General features: G+C 48.5%; 1 protein-coding gene across 1 annotated transcript; it reads right to left on the bottom strand.

Annotated features, from left to right (window-relative positions):
• Positions 1-175: 175 nt before the first annotated feature.
• LOC119312118 (nuclear pore complex protein NUP1-like) lies at positions 176-12,964 on the bottom strand. The gene is made up of 17 exons (XM_037587855.1): positions 12,919-12,964; positions 12,222-12,268; positions 12,032-12,141; positions 11,458-11,626; positions 10,577-10,861; positions 10,303-10,389; positions 9,203-9,907; positions 8,617-9,110; positions 5,804-7,789; positions 5,612-5,678; positions 2,675-3,365; positions 2,027-2,170; positions 1,759-1,911; positions 1,525-1,640; positions 1,134-1,301; positions 798-1,028; positions 176-696 (listed from the first exon to the last, which is right to left on the bottom strand). The coding sequence occupies exons 3-17, from the start codon at positions 12,118-12,120 to the stop codon at positions 565-567; spliced, it is 5,517 nt and encodes a 1,838-aa protein (XP_037443752.1). The 5' UTR covers positions 12,121-12,141; positions 12,222-12,268; positions 12,919-12,964; the 3' UTR covers positions 176-564.

Genomic DNA, 12,964 nt, shown 5'->3' with positions numbered 1-12,964 from the left:
CGTCCCTGGCGGCCATGTTTCTCAGTACAAAAAAACTCTATGTGATGTTTCTCCTTTGTAGGAGTCCGTCTGCTTGGGTCGCTGCTCTACTCGTGCCAGTGGGGACAGGGAGGAGAGCCACCGAGCCACAGCCAGGGATGCCAGAGAAAATCCCCTAAACTTATTCCCACTTGAGTTTGGGGCCCTTCAAAACTTTCACAAATTTGCCACATTCATATGACTCTTCCTATAAAGCTAATCCAACTTGTGCAAGTTTCACTTCTAACCGTACTGTATACAAGGAGGGGGAAAAGCCTTTTGTAGTTTATACTCAGTATAATACACAATTGAACCAATCCAGTAGCGAGCACAAAATCACCGGGGCTGCCTGCCTGCCTGCCTGCCTCTACTACACGCACGTTGTCCCGAGTCCCGACCGTCCCCCGCTACTCGCCAGGAGCTGCTGCCACTTTCCACCCTATGAAAACCCAAATCACCTCACCATGTCTCTACAACAAGCGTCTTCGACGAGCAGAACGAAATTAGCGTCACCACGACTACCACCTAGCTCCTCCTCCTCCTCCTTCAGGCCATCCTCAGCGCCTCCCTGAAGCCGATACTGAAGCTGCTCTCCAACCCGGCCCCGGCCTTCTTCGCCAGCCCCAGCGCCGGCTTCTGCATCATCGCCACGAACTCGTTGTAGTCTATGCGCCCGTCCTGCCAAAACAACCAACACACGAGATCATCAGCATTTTGGTTTCAGTTCAGTCAGAGCGCCCCCAAGAGAAGATAAAAAAGGAAGGGAAGCTGTGACCGACGTTGTCCTGGTCGACTTCTCTGATCATGTTGTCGAGGCTGAGGTCGTCGGAGCCGAGGCCGAACTCCTCGCAGGCGAGCTGCAGCTCGTCGGGGGTGATGTAGCCGCTGCCGTCCTTGTCAAAGTACTGGAACGCCGCGAACAGGTGGTCCTCCCGCTCCACCTTGTTCAGGTGCAGCGTCGCCGCGATGAACTCGCCGTAGTCGATCGTCCCGCTCTTGTCCACGTCCGCCTGCGTTCACCCCATTTCATCATCATGTCGTGTCAAGACCAAGTTTTTTCACTGGATTAATAATCATCCTCGCTCATCTGAGATGAGAAGCTTTATTGAACTTACGGCCTGCATGAGCGCGTAGATCTCCGACTCCTGGAGGTTGGCGCCCACCTTCTTGAGCCCCACCTTGAGCTCCTCGTACGTGATCTGCCCGCTGTTGTCCGAGTCGATCATCTTGAACATCTCCTTGAGGCCGGCGATCTCGTCCTCGGACAAGTTCTCCGCAATCACCTGGACAGACACACACGTACACACACGTCAGGACAAGTCGATTTGGATGGTTTTTGCATTCTTGGTCTCTTCCATGATAACATCCACCGAGCTCCAAATGGCATTGGCAGGTAGTGCCGGCCACTTGGCTTGGTGGTTGAGCACAAAGGCAAGATGACAATTCAGAGCGACAAGGCATGCGAAAGAAACACTCATTTCAAGACGGGAAGTGAATACTTCTTACCCTGAGAGCCATCTTTTTGAGCTTGTTCATGGCCGAGAACTGCTTCATACGGGATAGAACAGCAGAGTCCAGAGGCTTGTCAGGAGCCAGACCGCCAACCTGAACCCATGGATGCCCTGAAACAGTGCAAAAATAACAATCTTCAGACTTCAGCAACACAATTCACTAAAGAGTAAAGACCATTGAGAGAACTAGAATTTATGTAGTCATGTGATGAGAAATTTAGTGACTCACGTAGAACTTCATGGGCGGTCAGTCTCTTCTTGGGGTCCCTGAGGAGCATTCTCCTCACGAGATCCTTGGCGCCTTCGGAGATGCTGGGCCATGGATCTGACTCGAAGTCGAGTTTCCCATGTAGAACCTCTTCGAATATGCCCTGCTCGTTCTCTGGTCGATGAAAAGAAACAAAGGCTGTAATTAGATCAAAATGCCAAAAAAAATGTAAAGTAATTGCGCATTGTGTCGAAGAAGTAAAGAACTCGAAAGTGAACACAATTCATACCTGCCCAAAATGGCGGCACACCACATAACAGAATGTAGATGATCACACCGGCGCTCCAGACGTCTGCCTCGGGGCCATATTTCTTCTTCAGCACTTCTGGCGCGACATAGTAGGGGCTTCCGACAACATCGGTGAATATTTGACCTGGGATAATTAAGATCCTCATCAGCAGAGATTACAGTGGAGAATGTCTCAAATCTGATGGATAAGATTCAAACTGCAGGATGATAATGATGTGCAACCAAGCTGTTCATGGTTGCAGTTGAATGGCATAATTTCTCAGAAAAAAGAATGCTGCTGAAATCACAATGCATTGCCAAAATTCAGTATGCTGTCATGCTTTATGAAGCCCGCAACATGGTCACATCAATCAGTCTGGATGGGATGTGAGCCCGTGACCGAATTATGGATCAAATCAAAGAACAGAAATACAGAACCATGGTAGCAAAATGACAAATCATATCTTGCCCATCTAGATGCAGTGCAATCCCTTGAATGTAGTATGATATTGTTTTCATGTTTACTTTTCTGAAAAATAAAAAATAAACATACGAAAGTGTTTCCTTTTCTGAAAACAATGGAGATGAACTCTAGCTACGATTAGTAACAGAATGGTGGTTGCACCCACCAGATTGACCAACAACTCACCAGGCCGGAAGAAGACGGAGAGACCAAAGTCGATGGTCTTGAGGGCGGCCTCCTCCGTCTGGTCGACGAAGAGGAAGTTCTCGGGCTTGAGGTCCCGGTGCATGACGCCCATGGAGTGGCACACCTCGACGACGCCGACGATGACCCTGGCGAGCTCGGCGGCCTTGCGCTCGGTGTAGTGGCCCTTCTGCACGATCCTGTCGAAGAGCTCGCCGCCGGCGCAGAGCTCCATGACGAGGTGCACGGCGACGGCGTCCTCGTAGGCGCCCCGGATGGAGATGACGTTGGGGTGGCCCGCCAGGTGGTACATTATCTGGATCTCCCGGCGCACGTCCTCCACGTCGTCGTCGGTGACGAGCTTGCGCTTGAGGATGGACTTGCAGGCGTACTCCTTGCCGGAGCTCCGCTCGACGCAGAGGTAGGTGGTGCCGAACTGGCCCTGGCCCAGCCGCCGCCCCAGGCTGTACTTCTCCTTGACGCTCTCCGTCTTGCGCTTGAGCACGGAGCCGACCAGCAGGCCGGCGCTCGACACGCGCTTGACCGGGGGCACCTTGGGCCGGTGGTGCGGCGGCTTGGCCTCGCCGAAGCCGGAGCCGGAGCTGCTGGACGAGTCCGTGGACGCCTTGGACTCCTGCTCCTTGGCGGCGGCGGGGGCGGCCGGCTTGGGATGTGCCGGCGGCTTGGCCTTGGGCTTGGGTTGCGCCGCCTCATCGGGCTTGGCGTTGGCGGCGCCGGAGGCGATCTTGACGGGCTCGGGCGCCTTGCTCACGATGTGGGCCGCCAGCGGCGCGTCCGGCGGCGGCGTCCGGTCCGCGGCGCCTCCATTGGCGTTGGCGGCGGGCAGGGCTTCGCCGTCGGGGCGCCTGGTCCAGAGCACGGTGGAGACGGAGTGGAAGAAGCCGTTCTTGCCGATGCTGGGGCCGACGCACGTGTTGCCCATCGCCGCTGCCGATGGGTGGGACGATCGGACCAAGACGAAGACGGAATCGCCGAATCTTTATGGAGCGGCGGGCGGGGGGGACAGGACAAGGGCCTGCGGCAGCTACCCCACCACCACTCCTGCTCCAGGGATCCAAGCACGGGACGGGACGGGGCGGGAGACTCGTGGTGCTCTGCGCCGCGCCGGGGCCGATCAGATCACGCGCGGCCCGGAGGGGTGTCGGCCACCCACCGAGGAAAGGAAAGGAAAGGAAAGGATTTTACCTTCCAACGGGGAAGAGATGGGCTGGATTGAAGGAAAGTGCTAGCAGGATCGATGAGCCGTCCAAGTCAACGCCTTCCATCCGGCGGGAGCAGGAGCTGGAGCTGCAGCTTGGAATGCCATGATCTGACGCCTCTGGGACGGGGGCCATGTATGCATCAAGAGGCAGAATTGTTGAATGAGCACATTGAAGATGGTTGGTGGGCCTTGGTGCTCAGCCGGCAGGTGGTGAGAAGGAGGAGGAAAGGGAAGAGAAGAGAAGAAGCAGTCAAAGGCGAATGCTTATGCAAGAAACCAAATTGCTCAAGCAAAGGCACGGCGTCAACAAACAAAACAAAACGAAACTGTGGACGAAGAGCTCGGGCGGGACGGGACGGGCCCTCGGCGATGATGATGATATACTGTTGTGATTGTGATTGAGGAAGGGGACAAGGAAGACGAGGAGGGAGAGGGGGAGGCCCCGCGAGGAGAGGAACCCAACGGTGATAGAGTATCTAAGACCAAGGAGAAGACTATGGGCAGACAAAAAGCAATAGCAGCAGCGGCACTTCGTGAACAAAAAGAAATCCAGCCACGGGCAAGGAGGAGGTGGGGGTTGCGGTTGGCGCCTCTTATCTTAGTTATTAAGACTTACTTAAAAGAGACAATGATTAGCGAGCCGCGTCTACTGCTACTTATTATCTGCGACCTCGACATGGCACCGCACGGCACAGCACGGGCGGGCGAAGAAGAGGGGGCGAAGTGGGGTGCGAGAGGAAGATGGGTCGCAGAGATGGATATATAATTTCGCGTGCCGTTTTGCTTCCCGGCTTCTTCCTGGGCGGAGTGCCTAACCCGCAACGCGAGCGAAAGCGCGTGAGCTCGTTTCATGGCCGACCAGGTCGTGCCGCGCTCGCCGCTTGGCGCTGTCGAACAAGTCCAAAAGGGCGTCGCCATCTCTACTACCACAGGGAGAGGGAGGGGAGAAGAGCCACTGGACGGACGGAGGGCCTCCTTTTCCCGGCAGGTGGTCTGGCAAACGTCCCTGTAACATCCCCTGTTTTCCGACGGGGATCGCGACCGACGTGGCTTGGGCATGCTACGTGACTGCAATTTCAACGTATGGACGCCGATTGCTTCCCTTTTCCTGGAGAACGGGTCAAGCGGATGTGAGAAACCCGGTCGCTTTCTCCGTGGGGATGGATAGCACACAGGCTGGCGATGAAACGGAACAGCTCATGAGGACGGACGGACGGACGGAAGGACGGACACCGTAAACAAACACGGCACATTGCCGCGTTGACAGATGAAGGGAAACATCCAGGAAGCACGCATGCCCTAGTGCTTCCAAAACAAGCCCCCCGCTGGGGTGTGAGACAAAAATAATAATAGTACAACACCAGTGCATTTCCTCTCTACCAGACAAATATATCGGCCACAAATAAGATAAACCAGACGGCAGGGAAAAGGAGACAAAATTACACTCTAAACTAGAGTTCTAAGCCAGTTTGGGTGTGAAACAAAAAAGAATAATACACCAGTACACTTTCTCTGCGAGACAACTATATCGGACCCGACGCAAATAAGAAACTCTTGACAAAATTACACCTTCAGATACACTCTTGTTTGTTCCATTTTACACCCCAAGAGCACAAGCGTACTACTACAACATGTGCCACCCCACCAGGGCTTTCACCCTTTCGACTGACCCACCAAGCAAGCAACAAAATATAATTGAGTGGCTACTCTACACTGACCTTGATTTGAGATTTGCATGACAGCCTCCAGATAGATATATGTCCTGTGGGTGGGACAGCTTCGATGCTGGAGCATGTGTATGGCCATACGAAATCATCATCGTCTCCAGAGTTCCCATCCACATGACCTTCCCGGACATTGCACCATCGAAAATAGCCACCATGTATTGCAAAATTGAACAGCGAAGCTACCTTTTCTTCTGTGTCCTCTTGGCCTTGATGATCCGCCTGTTGGACTTGTCGCCGCCCATGCTGCCCAACGAGAAGTTCCCGCCCTGGAACTCTAAGCTACCACCAGTTGGGAATGCCGGGTTCTGCTGCACCGAGCCTTGTTGACCACCAAACTGGAAAGCTCCGGCAGGCTGGGCAGCCGGAGCACCAAATACTGGAGTGGCCGGTGAACTAGCTGGCTGCCCAAAAACTGGAGCGGCGGGTGAACTAGCTGGCTGCCCAAATAACGAAGAACCAAACACTGGTGCAGACACTTGCGGGGGTGCTGCTTGGTTAGTGTCATCAGCCATGCTGTCTTCCATACTCATCTGGTCATTTCCAGGAGATCCCATTCCGAAGCCTGTGTTGGCATTTGTCATCCCAAATGCAGGCTGTGGTGTAGACAAATTCATGCTTGCGCTCGCCGAGGTAAACGAATAAACTGGAGGAGCTTGCGATGAGAAAGCTGGAGCTGACTGTGCTCCAAATGAAAAAGCACCCCCTGAAGATGCTGATTGTCCAAATGTAAACATGCTGGGCGAGGACGAAGCTGAACCAAAAGGGTTGCTGAGAGCAGCGGACGATGAAGCCGTGGAGCTACTGCTGAACATACTTGTACTAGCCACTGCCAAGGACGAGGCAGTGGAAGAGCTAGGTGATGAAAATGCAAACCCACTTCCAGATCCAGAGAAGGCGGCAGCTCCAGATCCAAACGGTGAATTACCAAACACAGGCCCGGAAGAGGAAGTTGTCACGCCAAAAGACACAGTTCCAGGTCCAGATGAGGAAGCTGTCCCTCCAAAAGTCATAGTCCCAGGTCCAGATGAGGAAGGCGTCGCTCCAAAAGATACAGTCCCAGGTCCAGATGACGAAACCCCTGCTCCAAACGAGAAGACACCAGTGCCAGATGAGGAAGCTCCTACTCCAATAGAAACACTCCCTGGACCTCCTGATGAGGAAGCCCCCGCTCCAAAAGACACGGTACCAGGACCAGATGAAGATGCTCCTGCTCCAAACAACAAGGTCCCGGGGGGAGAAGCTCCCACTCCGAAAGAGACAGTGCCAGGTCCCGATGACGAAGCTGCCGCTCCACTAGCCACAATCGGGAATGAAGAGCTAAACTGCGTGGCTGAACTCTGAGGCGGCTGTGACATTGTGCCCTGTGGCTGTGGCTTGCTACCAAATATCGTGCTAGCAGGAGATGGTTGAGAGGTACTGCCACCAACAGTTGTGCTCAGACCAGTAGATTGAGATGGAGAACTGAACCCAAATATGCTGTTTCCTGAGCTCGAGAATGCAAACGCTGCCGTTGAAGCGGACTGGACACCAGAAGTAGTAGATGGTGTAGAATTAGCTGCTGCAGTTCCAACACTAAAGGATGCAACAGGAGAAGACGAAAATGTTGCCGTGCTCGAGAAAGAAGAGGATGTGACTGGAGAGCTCGAAAAGGTTGTGATATTTGATGAGAAAATGGACGCAGTATTCAGATTGGATGATGCCTTGCTGGCTGTTTCTGGGACTTTAGACTTGGATTCAGCTGTAGTACCCATGGTACCAAAGAGTGAAGTGCTAGCTGGCTTTGTCTCTGTGGATGTCGTCTCTGGTTTTGGTGCTGCTACCGTTGGAGTGCTGGAGCCAAAATTGATAGTTGGAAATGCAGGAACCGAAGATGAAACAGGTGGACTGTTGCTGGATACAGAGAAGCCGGCAATGGTAGTTAATGGAGCGGTGCTGACAGCAGGTTTATCAGTGGGCGTGGTATTTGACAACTTCGGTGGTGATGTGTGCGACAAGCCATTGCTCAGGCCCGGTGAAGTAGATGCAGCAGAAGCAAAATGGAGAGGTGGAGTCAATGTTGGTGCAGCCGTAGGCAACACCTTGTCAGATGACTTATGGATATCTCCAGCTCCTTCCCTTCCATTGCCTTGCTCCAAATTAGGTGTGTCCAATGATGCGGGCTTCGTGACACTGGAAACACAAGAAGCAGAATACATTAGCAGATACTCCAAATAGTAAAATGCAACTGCCTATGAAAAATAAATGTCTCACAAATCCAAAACAAAATTTGAGTTATAAACAAAAGAAACAAGAATTTTTTATGGGTTGTCCTCCAATTTTTTGATCCATAGTGATTGAACATGACTAAGATGCCCTTATCTTTCAAACTTATACCCTTACTATATGTTTCACAGTTGTAACTACAATGCTCACTCCGTCTCACTATATGTTATTGGCCTCAGGAAACTCCATTCCCAGAGAATAGGGCAGCGATGAGCTACTGATACATGAGATGTATACATGGACGACGCTAAAACACAATATTTGCCCATTGAGGGAATAATCAATATTGTAGCCAATATTTGTGCTTTACCCCTATTTAACTGATTTGGGAATTGCTGATTGGTAGTGCTGTGACATTAAGGTGTCTGTTGTCTCATTCTTCTTAGAATTACTACCTCCTTGGCTGCGCACATGGTAGGCTGAAGACTGATATAGAACAACACACGCACTTTCACTACAATCCAAAAGTATACAACATGTCTGAACTTGGTGCACACCCTTCGACCCTTGCCATTAATTATCTTAATATTATTGCGACAAAATACGATATGAAAGAAGCTCCTCAAGTGAATAACTAATATGCATCTCTTCTCCTAACAGATTTCTTTCTAGCCTACCTTTATGAAATCCCTTCCAGGTAATACCAAAATCTTTCAAAAGATGGGTATGCAACCAAATAATTAAACATGGGTGCTTAAGGAAAAATGAGGAAAAAAGAGTTCCAAGAGAATTACCTCTCCCCAAGTCTTCCTTTGGTTTTTACACCAGCGGTTGTTGATGTTTCCAAATCTGATGTATTGGATGGCTTGGCACCAAACATAAAAGGTGAAGCGCTGGTCTGTTTATCGTCTTTATTTGAAGCAAGTGGAACTGCTGAAACAGTACCCTTAGGACGGTCTGCAGGAGGTACATGTTGAAACGTAAAACCAGAGTTGTCATTTGAGGGAACATTGGGGGTGCCCTTCTTTTCAGTATCACTGGACGAAAACAAGCCGGGTGTAGAGACATCTTTTGATGTGGATGTTCTAGGCTGTTCAGTAACTGAAGAATTGATAACATTCTGCTTCGATGAGGTTGATTCAACTTTCTGCTCAAATGTAACATGTTGAACTTTCCGCTCCTTCATCTTTGAATCGAACTTCTGCTCAGTTGCCTTCACATCTGTCTCAAATTTTGAATTCTTTGATGGGACAGGGACTTCCAGATCATCGTCAAACTCAGTTAAATCCTGAACGTACAAAACAAAAAATGGTAAATATAACTTTCAGATCATAAGTGCTTATATGACTAATTTACACTGCATTAATATTTCTACTATACCTCAAAAACAGCCATTTTGAAACCTGGTTTCCGTGATGTAGTAGCAGAAACTGAATTCCCCGAAATGGCAGGCTTATTAAGAATAGCAACATGATCAGACTTCATGTCTCTGTTGCCTAAATCCTGATGAAACGTATTGGAATGAACTTTTGATGATCCATCTTTCATCAGCTTGTCTTTATTCAATGTAGAACCATTCAGATCAGAATCATGGGGATGATTAACTCCATCAAAATCTGGAAATTGTCGGGAACTACTGGGGTCACTTACACCATTTGGCCCATTGGACATGGATTGCCTTGGTTCCCAAGCAACAGATTGTTTGCCAGACTGTTTGCCTTTTGGTGATGGAGCTATTATGTTAAGCTGCTCAAATATCTTCTCAGCCATCTTGTTTGGTTGAGTTGGAACAGGAGGTACATCATCATTAGGAGGTTTGCCACCTTCACTATTTCTCTGTCTTTCTACAGTCCGCAGAGATTGACCGGACTCAAGCAGTAGACTTTTTGAACTAGGAGGTTCCTGATGGGGTGAACTGCCTTCGGCAAAATCTGAACCAATAGTACGGGTAGGAAGAAAGTTTCCCCGAGGACTAGCATGAGCATCTTTAAAAGGAGACATCATATTCGACTTCTGACGAATCCTGCGTATGGGGCCAACAGATCCAAGTTCATTGTCAAACTCTGTGCCTCTTCGTTTCAACACCTGTTAGGAAGACAGATGATTTAGAAAAGCTCTGGCAGATATAGTCCAGACCATGCAAAATCTGATGGAGAATGTTCCTCAATCCTCACTAATATTAAACTTATTATTTATATTGAGACTAAAATCTAAATGGGTCGTTGTCACAAAGCCACTAGTTTCAATCAAACAGGATGACCTGTTACTTTCTGCCTCATTAATGTTGGGATATGCAACAGTTTGTCCATATATATAAAAAGATGTTAAAAGGGTCGATTGGGTATCAACCATAAATCCACACCATGTTTCAACTGCTTTTCAACAAACGGCATGTTTTTCAAGCTGAATATATAACATGAACAAGAATATACAGTGCAGTATGTGACTTATTTGAAATTCAGAAATCTTCCACCAATTACCTGCCTGCCTCCAGCAGCCAAACTTGGGGTTCGTGCATGAGATAATGAAAATGGTGAAACATTCATATCATTGGAAGAGCTTGGGCCCTGCTAGGCATAAATAGATATTTAGTAAAAACAACTATCACAGTTTTGCAGTCGAAAACCACTCAACTGAAAAGAGAAAATTCAAGCACCATACAAGGACAAGAGTATGCCACGTGGAGCAAAATATAAATGTAGAACTATGAGAAGGAAAGAGAACGATGTGCAGCAAATAGAAGTATAAAGCTACCTTAAAAAATGGAGAGCGGGACATTTTACATATTGCTGACCGCCCACGTAATCCTGAAGCCATATAGCCATTCACAGGAAGTCCAGGGTTTTCATTGTTAACTTGATTCAGCTCCTGAACAAGTGGTGCTCCAGAAGTCCTATAATAGCCAGTGTTGCTTGCTTCCGCTTTGTTACCAAAAAGTACTTGGCTCCTTAAACTACTCTGCTGGGGTTCTCTTGAATAACGGGAGCTCATATATTGTTTGGCAAGGTCCGCAGGGGACTTAACATCCCGGATAGGAACCTGCAAATTGAATATGAATTATAGTTAAAACAGGCAACTGAAATTCAAACCAAGTTTAATAGAAGTACAGCTACATTTGCCTGCCTCTTCCTCCCAACTTACACACTGAATAACTTAGTTGCCAGGTGCATTGTATTAGACAGGCAAAGCAAGGAAACTAAAAGGTAAAATCCATGCAACCCTGTTTGAAATTGTAGGTAAAATCCATGAACTGTTCAACTGCACATTTGTGCACCTAATATCGTACAGGTGAATCGAAAGAGGTCCTAACAGACACATGAACTTTGATCAATCTAAACAACTGAAACCACATCAGATGTCAAATTCATGTATTCTTCCAATGAAAGTTGCTAGATCACAGGGATAATTTTGCTACCATCTTACTTGACATATTCAAGTTTGATCGAGCAAAGTCAAGTGAGCATCATCACTAACCTGACCACAGAAATCACTGAGATATAACATTCTAAACAAATATCCACTAACAACACACTTGATGGAATTCGTCAAAAATGTTCGCATGATCCTTACCAGCACCTTGATACAAATTTATCCATCAACTAAAAGGAAATTACACAAGCAAAGTAACTCCTTACATTAGCGGGCGGAGATTGGTCTATAGCCATCCCATGAGATGTGGAGCCTCCTATTCCATCAATTCTGGTTCTTGTTTCATTCTTATCCTCGTGGTGGTCCACTTGCGCAGACAAAGCAGGCTCTACAGTTCTTGCACGCAGCAAGTCTGTGAGACGATCAAACTCAACCCTGCACAGAAGAATCCAATCATCAAGAACAGGTACAAAAGCAGTGGGGAAGAGATAATGTTGCAGAAGATATCAGGTGGAGACAATGCTCAGTCCAAAATAATGGAACAAGAAACAAAAAAAAGAGAGAAATGACTTTGATTAATGCATACTGTGGACTGAAGCAAGTTGAACATCAAAAGGCCATACATCATCCATTATACTAGGGGATCAAAATTCACCATGAACAGCTAACAATCAACATATTTTGATACTTACCGAGAGAAAAATAACTAGTACTCCCCCTGTAAATAAGTATAAGAGCGTTTATAGATCACTAAAGTAGTGATCTAAACGCTCTTATATTTCTTTACGGAGGGAGTAGAAAACTGGAAGTTCAAGAAGAACAAAATATGCAGATACTTTCCTGGTGAACGTTTTCCGCATTAACAGATGCTCTACTTCAGACAATGATTTGTCACCGGATGTACCAGCGAGGTCCTTCCCTTTCACCATTCCACCCACTGGAGATAAACCCTGCATAAAAATTTCAAACAGCCCTTGGTCAGAACAACAGGGGATGAGCTTAAACAGGTTGCGCCATGATTGCTACTTACCGTATGTGTTGCCTCAGGCAAATCTTGATTAGGTTCAGCATCTTGGCCTGCATACATGAAACAGGTATCATCAGATTTGTAAGTGCAGCTCAATGATATAAGCTCGACAGCAGTATGATGCAATTACAACTAGAGCTTCAGTTATCTAGCAAAAAAAACTGAAACATGAAGAACATCTCCTGTGTTGTATTCTAGTAATTTCTACCCAACCAAACATATAGTTCCAATAGACCACACTCCCCTCCGAAACAAAAAATCAACGCCATTTAAGTGTAGCTTACAAACATCAACGTGACGCATCGCACAGGATAATAGAAGTAGTCCAGTATTACTAGTTTCAAGCCAAGCCCCTGTGTTGTGCTTAAGGACGCACAGCCATGCACATGCCACATCCATAAATATGGACACAAACTACGACTTTAACCATAAAGCAAGTTGAAACTTTAGAGGGCTCCAGTAAACACCCATATTGTTCATCGTGAAATTGGCGCTTCGTGCCAACAATAGCATTCGTCGGGTCAGAATTTACCGAAACGGGGAGCAGGTGGTCCGCAATCTAAGCTAAACCCTAGCAGCATGCCGGGGAAGCCCGAAACCCTAGCCCAAGCCCAAGGCGCAGCCAATCTCAGGAGCGCGCGCGAGCAAACACGAATCTCGGGAGGGGGGAAACAGGAAGGAGGGGAAGCTGTAGGCTCACCGGGAGGAGGGGACGCGGGGGCCTGCGCCGCCGGGGCCGGGGCCGG

This window comes from Triticum dicoccoides, chromosome 5B (genome assembly GCF_002162155.2).
Source record: "Triticum dicoccoides isolate Atlit2015 ecotype Zavitan chromosome 5B, WEW_v2.0, whole genome shotgun sequence".
In the NCBI taxonomy this organism is placed as follows: Eukaryota; Viridiplantae; Streptophyta; class Magnoliopsida; order Poales; family Poaceae; genus Triticum; species Triticum dicoccoides.
The sequence above is the reverse complement of the archived record's forward strand: the minus strand, read 5'-3'. Positions and strand labels throughout refer to the sequence as shown.

Coding starts and splice junctions, on each gene's coding strand:
- LOC119312118 (XM_037587855.1), bottom strand. CDS start 12,120: ATGGTGAAAGGGAAGGACCTCGCTGGTACATCCGGTGACAAATCATTG. Junction 1,912..2,026: donor TGTGCCGCCATTTTGGGCAG/GTATGAATTGTG, acceptor TTCATCGACCAG/AGAACGAGCAGGGCATATTC. Junction 1,641..1,758: donor GACCGCCCATGAAGTTCTAC/GTGAGTCACTAA, acceptor GCACTGTTTCAG/GGCATCCATGGGTTCAGGTT.